At 46.6% G+C, this 14,159-nt stretch overlaps 1 protein-coding gene across 1 annotated transcript in view; it reads left to right on the top strand.

Annotated features, from left to right (window-relative positions):
- Positions 1 to 12,560, top strand: part of LOC142573732 (uncharacterized) — a 110,566-nt gene extending 98,006 nt beyond the window's left edge. The window contains exon 2 of the mRNA XM_075683037.1: positions 11,560 to 12,560. Within this exon, the coding sequence (XP_075539152.1) occupies positions 11,560 to 11,752 (193 nt within the window). The 3' untranslated portion in view covers positions 11,753 to 12,560. The remainder of the gene's footprint in view (positions 1 to 11,559) is intronic.
- Positions 12,561 to 14,159: the final 1,599 nt, after the last annotated feature.

Raw genomic sequence — 14,159 nt, 5'->3', positions numbered from 1 at the left:
TTAAGGTTGACCAAAGCGAATTAAGTTGAAATAACGTGACTGAAGGTGAATTAGAGTGAATTAAGGTTAATTAAGATTGACACAAATTAAAGCAAGGTGGCTTAAGGTGGATTAATGCTGTTACAAATTGAGGCAGGGTGGATTAAGGTGGGTTACGGCAGAGTTGTGAAGAAGACGTGGCAATGTATGACGTCACGTATCGTGGAAGTAACCAATTAACTAGAGAAGTCACTATGCTTTCGCATTCAAATCACGTAAGTGACTGTCAATTTTTGTTTATTTATTCAAACGCTTTTGCATCCACCTTACGTGGACCTGTGCAAGTTCCGCATTATTGTATAAATAAAGAAATAAAACAACTGCTATCGCGCTCAACTATCACGGTTTTCAGCATGCTTCCAGTGAACGATTGCATCCTCAATGCACATCGAAAAATTATTATTAAAAATGTTCCAAGGCGTTTTCCGCGCTACCACTTCATTATTAGACACTCTGGTCGGTAAGCTTGGCAATGCACTAAAAAAAGTCACAGTTTCGCCCGAAGGCGAAGCATAGATTTCGATGTCAAATTAGTAGACAGCCATAAAAAGTAAGAATAGTAATTTTATCGGGAGCATAAACTCGTAAAGACTCGCTTAGTAACTTAATTAACAAGCATGCTGTTAGCGCGAAGAGGCAATCATCCACACATCACACGCGATGATCGCGGACACTCGCTGTCAAAAGGCTGGCAAGGTAAATATACCTGGCAGCGAAGCTTCTATAGAAGCCCGTATCCTCAAAACAAGGCCGTTCTTCGGCGGTTCATGGGGCTTAGCGCCATCTGTGTGACGAAGGAACACTTTCGTCGAAAGAAAAACAATGTGACGCCGTATCCGTTAAAAACGGAAACGAGGTCGTTTCGCTCTCAAAGACGTAAAAATTGATTTGGTGTCCTCCCCATTGGAGCTGCATATTCAAATGTCCCACCATTCCACTTGATGGGCGTTTCGAGCCTTCAGCGCGGAAAGTGATACCGCGAAAGGTCGGCCGTACGGGTGTCGAAATCGCACCCCTGCACAGAATATGCTTTCTTTCGAGGCCGACGAAAGTTTTGGGTGCAGAGTGCGGGTCCCATCGTCGGGCGCCAAGCCGGTCATCCAGCGCAGTCGCACCAAAACAGCTAAATGAAACAATTGTCTGGAAGTCGTAACTCACTACTTTGGACTGAACAGGTTAAGAACCGAGGAAACTGCCGGCGCCATCAAAATCAGAAAATTGTTGACAATGAAAACAGCACAACGTGTGAGGGAAAGGACCCGGGCAGTATTGTAAGGTGAACTTTACGAGAGAGCCTTTCCGCACACTTCAAGAGCTGTATTGCATTGCAAGTGATAGCGGCGTTATCGCACCTTCTTATGGTGGGTGCTGCAAAAAGACATTTTTTAATAAAGATAGAGTAAAATATAGTCGACTTTTCTCGCCATGCGTATAAGAAATTGATTAAGAATGTTATTTTATTACCCGATCGACGGCTGAGGCGACTCTTAACGTCGTCTTTAGTCTCCTGCACCACGACAAACATGTATTGTAAGAAAATCAAGATAAATAAATTTTAGTTGAATCAATCAAACTGTCTCTTGCTTTAATAAAAAAATATGACGTGGTTGAACGCGGTTAAGCCAAGTTTGTCGAGTGATAGCTCGGTTTCGCTTGCGTTGGGAAAGGGTACAGACGCTTCTCGGCGCAGCAGCAGCAGCGAGCGAATTCAACTTAATGCTGCGTCTTGCTTCAACGCGAACTAAGTGTCGAAAGCACAGCACATACGAAGTTACCAGCACTCGGCGCACTTTGTCCACCTCGCAGATTGCTTTCAAGATATGGACGCCCACGCGGTGTACGCAGAAGTCCCAGTTTGACATTGGCTTAGCTTGAAGGTCATATTTACAGAACCAGGCGTTTTCTGGGTTTGTACCTGGAGTAGTAGACCTATCGCTATAAAAACGCCTTTTTCTTTCCCAATGTTTGTTCCCTCTTGACATAGTCGCGCTTCAATCGCTGCTCCCATAAGCACCTTTGCTGATGTCGGTGACAATTTTTTCTGAACCGCTTTTCTTCTGAAGATTCGCGGCCTATTTGGATCTGCGTTGACGCCGTTGTGAGGATGCGCAGCCCCTGCAGCGAGCGAAGTGGCTTTCGTGCTGTCTATCGCTTCAATGCTAACTGAGCGGCGAGACACAGCCCACTCAAAGCTACGAGCCGTTGGCCCACCTAGACTCTGCCCCCAAAGCAGATCGTGTTCAAGATAAAGCCCGCGTGACTGCTGTTGCTGCTGCAATACAACGCTCCTCTGCCCCTACCACCCCTCCCCCTGTTCCTCCTTGCGCGCGACGGAAGACAGCGTGCTTGCTCCCCGCTTTCTTCCCTTGCGCACGTGAGACTCAACCGCGATCGTCGGATCACCCTCGCACACATACACTCGCACATAAAGCATACGGCGCGCGGCGACGCTGTGATCGCCCTTGGACCTTATACAGAACATCACGGTGACGCCGACGGCGAAAATGCGCCTGAAGTGTTCATGTAATTTCTATCGCAATCAAAAACGCGTACCACGAGTATTGGTTTTCAGTCCTTTAAGTAATGCAACTTCCTGTCACACATGTAGTAATGATGTAAATGTGGTCGCAATTTCACCTTCCAGGTTAATAATATACGCCAAACCATCGAAGTTGCTTTATCGCAGTAGCCTACATACGTGAGGTGTTCTTTAGTTTAAATGGCACGGACATATTATGATGAAGTTGGACCTGACCACTAATGTGTAATACTGGCAAGCCGGCATTTCAACGTGGTTTTGAAGCTGGCAGCTGATCAGGCAGGGTAGCATAGTCACTCGAGAGCAGAGAGAAAACTGTTTATTGGGCTTACTTGTGTCCTCTAAACAACAACGAAAAAAAAATTGGCAGCGAATTCATCCTTAAGAGCTGATTTGCAACGTTAATGCGATAAGCAATCTCTCTTATTATGGTTGAGCAATTGATGATGATATGTTTTATATCTTACGACGACTATTATGAAGACCGGCACATACCTATGAAAAATCGTCGCGCATATCCAGCGACCCAAGCTGGCGTCAAAGAGGTTCATTGAAGAGCGGCACATAACCGGTGTAACCAAGTTGGCGGGAAATGAAAACGATTAGATCCGGACACAGATATAAATACAGGACAGTCCGTTAAATATTCTAAGAACGCTAATAGCTAAATGTACACTTCGGTGGCAACAATAGCGAGCAGCACGTTCATCAATTGTCGAGTCGGATGGCACAGTTCACATTAGCTCATCTAAATAACAGGGGCACCATCTCTCCCATCGCAGATTTCAGATCATCTCATAGTTGTTGCAATAACTCCAGAATCGCTCACGTTCATTTAAACAGTCTCATAAGATGCGTCCATCATATATACTAGATGCGTCTATCACAATCGCAACGTAACAATAGACTACCATGAGTGCGTCTAGCACGAAAACAGAAATGCAATAGCACTAATAACGTGGCAAAAGAACGAATGAATGAACAAAAAATCGGAAGAGCGAATGAATGTAGGAACTGAACATCAGGGGCAAATAAAAGAAGACGAAAGTTGGCAACAACGCGTAAAACTGCGTCTAGTTCACGACGTGCAAAACATCCGGCCGTACGCTGTGTCGATGCAAGGCTGCGTCGCTCCGTCGTATAGGCGACCTTATACACCAATGCGTCAAGCAGCCTTTTACGGTCCGGAATGGCGACGCAGTAGCTTCCTGCTTATACTCGGTGTCCATAGCTAGACGTAGTCTCCAGGGGCGTGTGGTCACGACATCGCAAATTATAGCGCGGGGCGTCGGTTGCCTGCTGTTATTTTATGCGTACCCTGGTGAGCTGTCGGACCTTCTCTGCCGCTGAATATATTAAGGTAAATGAGGGTTCACTGATATCATTTTTTTAGGTCACGATTGGTAGCATTGCGACTAGTATGGTTGTTTCTCGGTAGTGATATGCGAGCTCAGCTGGTGTCACCTGCTTTATTTCCCGCAGTGCTGCAGTGCGTTGTACGCGAACGCGAATTGTGCGTCCCAGGTCCTGCGTCTGACGTTGAAGTACATGGCAAGCATGTTACTGAGGGTCTTGTTTAAATATTTCATAAAGCCATTCGTCTGGAGGAGGTAGGTGGTTGCTCTGCGATGACTCCTGTGGTTCAATGGTATACCATTGAACCACAGGAGTTAGCGCACAGCTGAGCTAACGCAACATATTCTATAGAATATGTTGCGTTAGCTCAGCTGTGCGTTAACGCTGTTCTTCTATGGGTGATAATGACCTCCGGTGCCCATAGCACAACGCAAAAGAATGTTCCCCACTAAAAATCGGGTGTTGTCACTGAATTTCTAGCGCTAAACACAAAAGTAGACACTGAAGGCGTGACACAAACACTAACGCTATAGTGTTTGTCTCACGCCTTCTTTGTCTCTTTCTGTGTTGTGCACAATGAGTTCAGCGACGAAATACCGATTAGCCCGATGTAACACGCTGGCCACCTGGGTTGCACTGCCTATCGGCCCCGCATTCGCCTCGGTTAAACAAGTGCGGTAATTAGTTCCTACCACTAGCCGCTTGTTCGCAGAAATCGATGTCGGAAAGAGGCCAAGAAGATGTGTCCCGATTTCCTAGAAACGTCTTGAGGGGGGTGGGCGCTCAAAGTGATCCAAATATCCAGCAAGCCTTGTTAGTGGCTCTGACGACGTTGTAAACTTCGGCATGTTTTGTTGTGCAATATCAGCAATGAGGCGCTTCCCCTATGTGCGTGCGTGCGTGAGTGCGTGCTAGATGACAAATACAGATACCATCTCTTCGTTCGTGGTTTGATTCCGCCTCTGTGGCCCGTAATGTTCGTCTTGCATTCTTCGCGAAGCCGAGATGTCCCGCCGTTGGTTCATCGCTGGATCCTGTAATTTTTTGTCCTAATCCTGGAAGCACGACCAACATATGTGGGGCTCTGTTGAGGTAAGGTTATTTTTTATCAGGACGTCATCTTACACGTAGGGCGAAGACACTGCGCTGCTCGAGGCGTGAAAAGGACTTTCTTTCGGGGTTATCAGCAAATCTTATTTCGGGATGGGCGCATTGTTCGTGCGCCAATGTGCTGGCGCGGATTGGTCCCAGTGAGACATCGTCGTCTTGATTAGAATGCGCCGGCGGGTCCATATGCATGGGACCCATTCACAAGAAAGTCGGGTCATAGTGATTTTGAACGGATCTTTAGCACCAGGTTACAATGACGTCGACTTCTCTGAGACACAAACTTTATGCAGCGAGCGAATCGGCCAGAGAGGTCCTTCATGTTTGTGATTTCACGCAGAGTGTGGTCGATGACTACTTAGAGAGGCCAGCTATATAAAGGCATACGAGTAGAATACCTCTTCTTCTGCAAGCCATACGATGGCAAGAGTCCTCTTTCGCCGAGTAGCTGGCTTCGGACTTCGACAAGGGACCGGCTAGCGTAAGCAATGACTCGATCAATGACGTTCCTCTTAACCGGGACGGCGCAAAGCCTTGTGCTTGCGCTTGTGTATATTTCACTGTATATCGTTCAGCCATAATCGATGGCTCAGCGGTTCAAAAGTTATAATCGAACTGTTTGGCGGCCGGCGTTTTCTGCGTCACCGATGAGCGCTGGCTGATTGGTAGGGGCCGAAATGCAGTTACAACGGTCACAATTCGTCACAATGGCTTTGGCCTTCATCGTATACCATAACGCATCAATTCAGCGTCCCAGGCGGTCGCAGTTGGCGCAAAAAGCGCCGACAGCCATGCGCTCCGAGTATCACGTTTGAATCGCTGTGCACCCGTGAGCAAAAGTATGCGGACCAGGGATTGCGCGATAAAGCCGATTATTTCCTCTGCCTGTGAATACATCTTGAAATTGTGGACTGCAGTCCAAACTAGACATTGTGAACTTTTCATTGTACTCGTCAATTTCAGTTTATGCATGTCAATTACAAAGAAATTTAGTTTTATCGACGACCCTGTGGTCCGTATACTTTGGCTCACGGGTGTACATCATCGTAGAAATGTCCGAGTATCGATGGCGATACTGTTTCGTGAAAGTGGACCGCTTGTTTACCCACCTTATAAAGCGGAAGTATGTATTGATAATTGAAGATGTAAATAAAAAAAAATACATGGTATATTGTCAATGTGGTTGGCTATGCACGTCAGCGCTACATGTATGCGCTGGTGGCGCGCTATTTACTCAGGCTGCTTTTTTTTTCGTCTGCAAGCACGACCATCGGTCGCGGTATTACTTGGGTTGGCAACTGTACCCTTTACGTTTGCTTCGGTTGTTTTCTTAAAGCAAAGCTGGAAGACTGCGCTCGTCTTCATCGAGTCTGTTTCTTTCTTTGTCCATGTTTCTTTCCTGCACTATATCGTTTATAGTCTCGTATTGAAGCTGCTAGCTCGAAACAAAGTTCTCTCGTAGCGATGCTTCCTCGTGCACGTTTGTCGATGGCGCGCTAAAACATTTATCTTGGTTATTTTATGAACTTCACGTTCCCTTTTGATAGGTTTTCACGGTGAGGTGGCTGGTAAGATGTGGGGTGCATCCAGATTCCTGGTGATGACTGCCGAGGTTGCTAGAGCAACGTGGCGCGTTCGAGCATCATTGATCAACGCATCTGGCCATCTGATCAATAGAGTGTTTCCCTGCACGAAATGGAAGTCATTGCACACGACAGCAATCTATATACGCACTTGTAAGCATGCTTCTCGACGCACCCTTCAACTTGTTTGCTGAAATTGTGTGCATTCTTGCACAGTTTGCGAAGCTCAGCGTGGGCCGTCAATACAACGCAAATGTCTGCTCCTTATATAATTTTGTTGCTGTAAACGTGACACCTGGTACGCGTGGCATGCGCATGACGTGCAGTCGTCTTGTATACTTCGTGCATATATCTGTGCCTCCGCGTTTCTAGTCCGTGTGGCTCACACGATATAGCTTTCTTTGCTATTATGCGAATACACCATTTCTTTGCACTTGTTTGCTGTGGCTATCGAGCATCGCGGCGTTCAGTTCAGCCCACGGGGATAGGAAAAAGGGCATGTGTTACTTTCTCACGGGTGTAGGGATATGTAGCAATCCGATGGCGGTCAGCCTAAGCTTGCACCAAAGTAGGCTCGACTACGCCGGCACTCGACAAGGTGGGAAAATGCGAGCGTTTCAATGGTCCTCCGTGTCTTCCAATCCACACCGTCAGCTTCAACAGATAAGGTGTGCAACGTTTCTACAGAATATATCTTCTTGCGCCGATTATTAGCAGCGACAGGGTTCGCATCAAATTAAATACTACATATATAATTTCTTTCCGACGACATTTATTTAAGAGAGTTTCTTTTTTTTTTTCTTGTCTCTTTATTCTCTAAATTGGTGTAATAAATATGAGACATACCGATTAATGTGATCTAGAATATATCCTGGTGAATTCCTTGAGTATTGTACTAGTCTTTCTGGTATGTAGCATAGCTTCGACAAGAGCATTATACTTTGAAATTGCTAACAACACTATTTGTTGCAGTAGTCACCAGCAATATCACAAAGAAAGTTATAGTAAATGCGCTACAAGGGATGTGTATGTGTTTTTTTTATTCAATATTTTCGTAAGGATAAGAGCTAATGGTAGACTGGTGGCACGACGGATACGGCGGTGCAAAGGTTCGTTCGTTCACGATAAATTAAACACAGACTGCGCTGTCACTGTCAGCACGCATTAAATATCCTCACTAACTTGGTTCGCTGATAATAAATAAATGAAATCAAAAATAATAACGGCTTTTTAGATCGTTGGTCGTTATAGGCTCCCTCCCCTGGTCGTTTTGACGTGCGCCGGTCTCCGTCGCAGGAATTACAACGTGCTTTGGAAGAAGTTTATAAAGAATGCGTAGTGTCCTACATGGGTACAAACCCTGCGTCGCGATATGATTCCTTCCGCCTGATTCTATGCTAATCTTACCATCCATTATTCACGGCCGGCTGATCCAACTGACAGCGTGGACGGAGCATCGCTCTGACCAGTGACGAAGCGCGAAAACCTCGAAAAGGAATAGCATACAAAAAAGTAGTTGATACAAAATCGCGGCCCTCGTCCCACTGAGTGGCACTTAGAGGTCATTCTCTATCAGCGACTCTTTCCTTCCATCTTTTTCTTAGGGAGCATGATATTGATTAATTAATTAAATTATGGGGTTTTACGTGCCAAAACCACTTTCTGATTATGACGCACGCCGTAGTGGAGGAATCCGGAAATTTTGACCACCTGGGGTTCTTTAACGTGCACCTAAATCTAAGTACACGGGTGTTTTCGCATTTCGCCTCCATGGAAATGCGGCCGCCGTGGCCGGGATTCGATCCCGCGACCTTGTGCTCCGCAGCCCAACACCATAGCCACCGAGCAACCACGGCGGGTCAGAGCATAATATCAGCCAGTAAGCCTAATGTTATTCGCTGATCTTGGCCTAAGAGGTTATTAAATGCAGCCAGGGCAATTGGCTAATTGCGCTAGCTGCATTTTGGCTGCATTTGCGCTGGCTGCAGCTGCCCGTCGTCTCAGCGAACCATCGTGGTTTTCTTTTTTTGTTGTTGACATGATATGAGGAGATGTTAGCGCACAAATACAGCACGGGCTACTCCTTGGTTCTTGGACAAGTGGTACATACAAAATATACTTGCCACAAGAAAAAAGAATACATAAAAACTTACAACATAGTTACAGCAATGTTGCGTTGTCCCATAAGCCTACCACACTAACAAACGCTCCCTACACCTAGAAATGACATCGCACACGTCGCACAGATTACACAATCATCATAGCTTCACGCGCATCTATGGTAAAACAGAAGCATGTAATTCGTCTGCAATTTCATGTGCCATTCGGCTCTGGAACAGCCTCCCCGATAACATAGTTGCGGAAACTGACTGTGAAAAATTCAGGCAGTCACTCAACTGGCTTAACCCTTGTTAACCATTGATATCACACTCACTGTTTTGTGTTATCTTTCCTACCTTTCTATTGCACTGTAAAACGTTTGTTACAAACTTATAGAGTTCCTTTTTATTGTACTCATATACAGCTGTATGCAGCTAATATGTTTCTCTAATTTTTAGGCTGTGCACTTGGCTGGTGTTTTTTTTTTCTGATTGTTAGTAGATTGTATGTACTTACTTGATTCTATGCCCCCCTTACTCAATCCCCACGTAGGGGCCTCGTAAAGTATTTTACAAATAAATAAGCAAATAAATAAATAAATAAATAAATAAATAAATAAATAAATAAATAAATAAAGTCACAATTACAAGACGAGATTGGAAAGACGCAATGAAAGCGATAATGTCATCGCGTTGAGAATTACGTCACATAAAATTAGAGCGTACATTCCCGGAAGGGATCTACCGAGAATACTACGAGCTCTGCTTCTCAGAAAAAAGTTGCGTATCTAAATTTAGTGTACACTTTCGGGTCATCCGGGAATCCTATGAACTGAAAAGGCTCGCAAATTGCGGAAATACGTAAAATATTAGCATTTTGTATAAGCACAAAACAACAAAGTGAGGGCAATGCCAAAACAACGGCTAACAAGTGGCCGTAGAATTTCACGGTCAGCCTGGCGATAACAAGGAACCCCAAATCCTGTCACAATAAAGAAAATCATATAACCCTGACAAACAGCATTATATATAGCGAGTGCTCTGCAAGATTGGAAAGAATAATTGAATGAAATTATGGGGTTTTACATGCCAAAACCACGGTCGGATTATGAGGCACGCCGTAGTGGGGGACTCTGGAATAATTTAGACCAGCTGGGGTTCTCTAACGTGCACATAAAGCTAAGTGCGCGGGTGTTCTCGTACTTCGCCCCCCATGGAAATGCGGTCGACGTGGCAGGGATTCGATCCCGCGATCTCGTGCTTATCGCTGTTAATTTCAGGTGACAAACACCAGGTGCACCAAGAATAGTTCTGGATCAGAATCAATGCATGCGTCAGCCCCTGCAGAGAGAGCGGAAGCCTAGTCAGGATACCCATACACAGTAAGAAAGCTAGCATTCGCTTCAAGATCAATGGCTTGAAAACGAAAAATTTATTTGATCCACAAATTAACCCACCAAAAAAAAAAAAAAACATCCAGAGACCCCCCTCCCCCCCTAGCAAGAACCAACATCATGCATATGCTATTAACCCTTTGCTTAATAAAAAATGTATCGACGAGCTCAATATACCGCTAATACTTTGCGCATCGCCCCCCCCCGCCCTCCCCCCTCCCGTAACAAGAAGAACCAACATCATGCACATGCTACAGAAGGCTTTGCTTAATAAAAAGGAGTGTGTGACCGAGCTCGATATATTGCTAATGATTTGCGCATCGTCAGATAATAAATGTCTGAATAACGAGAATTATATCGGGGTACGATCCCTTATGCGCCGCTCCACGCGTTGCTTCGCATTTCCTTCGATTGCCGAGGTCCCTTCTCGCAATGCGTCCGATCGCTTCAGGCACGAGTTGGTCCCACGAGCACCAGCGTCCCAGCGGCCTTCGTTTATCGCGTCACGTGCAGCAATAACTCGGCTCGGCGGCGGCGCAGCGGCTGCAACGCGGAGCCGTTCCGACGGGCGAGGATCGGGTGCGCGGCGCGTGGACGGCTCGCGCCGCGCTCGACTGCATGTGCGCAGGCTGTGTGCGGCCGAGATGCGCGCGGCACCACGAAAATAACCGCCGTCCGGCGCGCACACACGCACCCTCTCACGCGCGCGCGAGAGAGCCGCAGATTTGTGCGCTCCCGCAGACAAAGATGCGCGGGGCTTCGCGAGGCGACGCCGCGAGCGCGCGCGAGGAAACCTAGGGACAAAAAGAAAATGAATGAAAAGAAAGAGGGAACGAAATGCAGGCAACGAAGATGAAGGGGGGGGGGCGCACAAGCGTATTTCAAAAAGAAAAGCGGAGAGAAAGAGCGAGAGCCGCGCGGGCGAAGTGGCACGGCTCAACGGCGTCGCATAAACAAGATGGGCGTAATATAAATTTCTTCTGGCGCCCCTCCCGAAATAGAAGGAGAGCGCGGCGGAGCGGCGGCGGCGACCCGCCTCCCCTTCCTCCGCGTCATTCACGGGAACACCAGGCTGGCGCTTCGCTAATTTGTCAGCCTCACTCGCGCTGTCCCGCATCACGCCGCCAACGGCGCTCACCTCGTCCGGGCCGCCGGCTTTTTCGGGCGCAACCGCCGTGCCCAGGCGGCTGCAAGGTGCGGCTGAGAGACACCGCCGATCTCCCGCCTTCGGGCGGCGGTGAAACATGACGGACGCGCGTGCCACGCGTGCCGGTACCCGAGCCGCGTGACGGCTCCTTGTTGTCGCGCGGCCGACTTAATTGCCGCCGTTCATGTAAACGCCGTTCGCGCGCTTGCTGCTTGCTGGTTTGCCCGATGACAGAGCGGCCATGTTTACGACCGCGCTTACGCGCTCGCTCTCTTTCTTGTTCCGTCTGTTTCAGAGCGGGTCCGAGCCCCTTCCTGCTCGCTGCTGCCAGTGTTTCCCGGAGCTCGCGCAGCGGCACCGGCGCCGATGTCGAAGAAGCCAACGGGTCACTTCCTGCGCCTGGATCATCGCCGAAAGCGTTCAAGGATATGGCTGCAGACTCGTCATTGTTGCAGCACGTTTGCCTTCACCGAATGACAAGCTCCTAATGCCTTATTGACGAACTGCGTCGCAGAACCCCGTTGGCATGGTCGTTCGTTGTAGTACATACTGCTGTTCGGAAAAATGGAAGGCCGCTGCATTTCGTCGCGAAAGCAAATAATATAGCGAGTTATTTCAATAGAAATAGACGTAAAATATCCCCTGCTGGTAGATATCGCAGTTCTGTCACATTTCAGGTGGACACATGCTTGCAAGACAAATCGCGGAGTTAACAAACACGAATTGGAGACCATTTCACTAATTAACTTTGTAATTATTCGCTTTAGTGTCACAACTGCGGAATCGATCCGAGCAGTAATGAAGGCGTATCTACACAGTAGAAATCGTGTGTTTAGCACCAGTTGATGTCAAACTATGCTACACACAGTTAGGCGGTGAACGTTGTTACGTGTGCATAAATTAAATATTCTCAGAAACTACATGGTTAGCTACCTAGATGTGTTAGAAAATTTATACTGAGTTGCTCAAAACGACCTCGAAGAATATGCCGTAGATGTCATCCATCCGCGATTTAGTGCTTTTCTTAGAAGTCTTCCAAGTGCAAACAAACAAGCAAACAAACAAACTAACTAACGAGCAAGAAAGCAAGCAACCCAAAAATGAATGAAAAGAAACAAACTGACTCACCAACAAGCAAGCAAACAAAAACAAAAACCACAGAACGGGAAGGCTGCGCGCTCCAAGGGGAATGGGGATAAATGCGGCTTGCCTTAATAATGCCGTTTTTGTCAAAAGTGTCACTGATTGATATCTGCGTCCGCTACGTCCGTATAAGTTTCGCTGCTGCGGCATATATATATATATATATATATATGTATATATATATATATATATATATGTATATATATATATATATATATATATATATATATATATATATATATATATATATATATATATATATATATAATGGCAAAATGCCTTGGCGTGTTTGCGTTTGTTCTCGGCGGAAATATAAAATCGTAGCTGCGGTGCCAGTCGGCTTGACACTTTGCGCTATGTTGCTTCTCATGCGTTTGGTGTTGGGCTGCTGAGCACGAGGTCGCGGGGTCAAATCCCGGCCACGGCGGCCGCATTTCGATGGGCGCGAAATGCGAAAACACCCGTGTACTTAGATTTAGGTGCACGTTAAAGAACCCCAGGTGGTCAAAATTTCCGGAGTCCTCTACTACGGCGTGCCTCATAATCAGAAAGTGGTTTTTGCACGTAAAACCCCATAATTTAATTTTTTTTTCTCATGCGTTCAGAATTTATTGCACGTGCAAGCACCCTGCACAACAAACAAATCAAATAAAAAAGGTATACCCGTATCACTTGTTTTCTGCACATGAGCCAAGTCAGTGGAACGAACGCAATGTGGAAGATTGATTTGCAGCGAAGGGTTTAACCGTGCAGAGTAGTTCGCCTTATATTTGCAGTATTCCACTCTTGGCTGAAGAGAGCGCATGCAAGTTGGCGAGGCTGGCACGCAGCGTCCGCCCTATAGAAAGTCGAATGGAGACGGCAGTGGGTCTTCGTCTTCGTAGCTGTTGTCTCATGTTCGAGCAGCCGAGTATGCTCGGAGAAGAGAGCGACTGAAAAGTTGAAGGAACTCGCCGAAAATAGCGACCCATGTCAAATGGCACACAGCTGACGGAAGCTGCAGATACGTCTTTGCGTATCCGCGGGGCTGACAGCAGCGCTTGCCTGCGGAGAACGAGAGCGCGCAGAGCTTGCGTGTCGGAGAGTCACGAGAGAATCAAACGAACCACTGCGATGAAGTGAAAGGGCCAGCGACTGCGGCACATTTACTGTGCGAAGAGTCCGCTCGAACCACTTGTTCAAAGGAGGCAATAATACTCACGCAACAAACAAAAGGCTGACCACTTACTACATGTATGTATTTTTTATTGCATTTTTCTTTTGACCAGGTGATTCGATCGCCCTCTCACAAGTTGCAGGACATGTGTCGGCTCAGTAAGTCGTTTAGAACACCAAAATAGCCGTAATGATCCCAGCGATCTTCCGTAAAAAAGTGGTAAAGGTATATATATATATATATATATATATATATATATATATATATATATATATTGGCGTTAAATTGGGTCCGAAACGACATAGCGGCGCCACTTGATCACAGGCATACATGGCTTCCATGGGTCGAAGAGGAGACGCTTACGATCAAAATTCTTTGACTCCGCAGACGTTCTTTTTTTCTTCGCCTACTTGGCTCAAAGACTTCTTCTATAGGCTTATTCTAGCGCATAAGGTTGTCCATATCTAGCACATAAGGTAGCTGTTGCTCTATTTCGCTTGACAATTAACTGCTTCCTTAGCTTAACAGGTGGATCATAGGCTGAGCATCAGGGTTACCGCGACATTGCGATAAGGCTATCACTTCATCAATATCAT

This window comes from Dermacentor variabilis, chromosome 1 (genome assembly GCF_050947875.1).
Source record: "Dermacentor variabilis isolate Ectoservices chromosome 1, ASM5094787v1, whole genome shotgun sequence".
NCBI classification, from domain to species: Eukaryota; Metazoa; Arthropoda; class Arachnida; order Ixodida; family Ixodidae; genus Dermacentor; species Dermacentor variabilis.
Note: the sequence above shows the minus strand (reverse complement) of the source record. Positions and strands in the feature narration are given on the sequence as shown.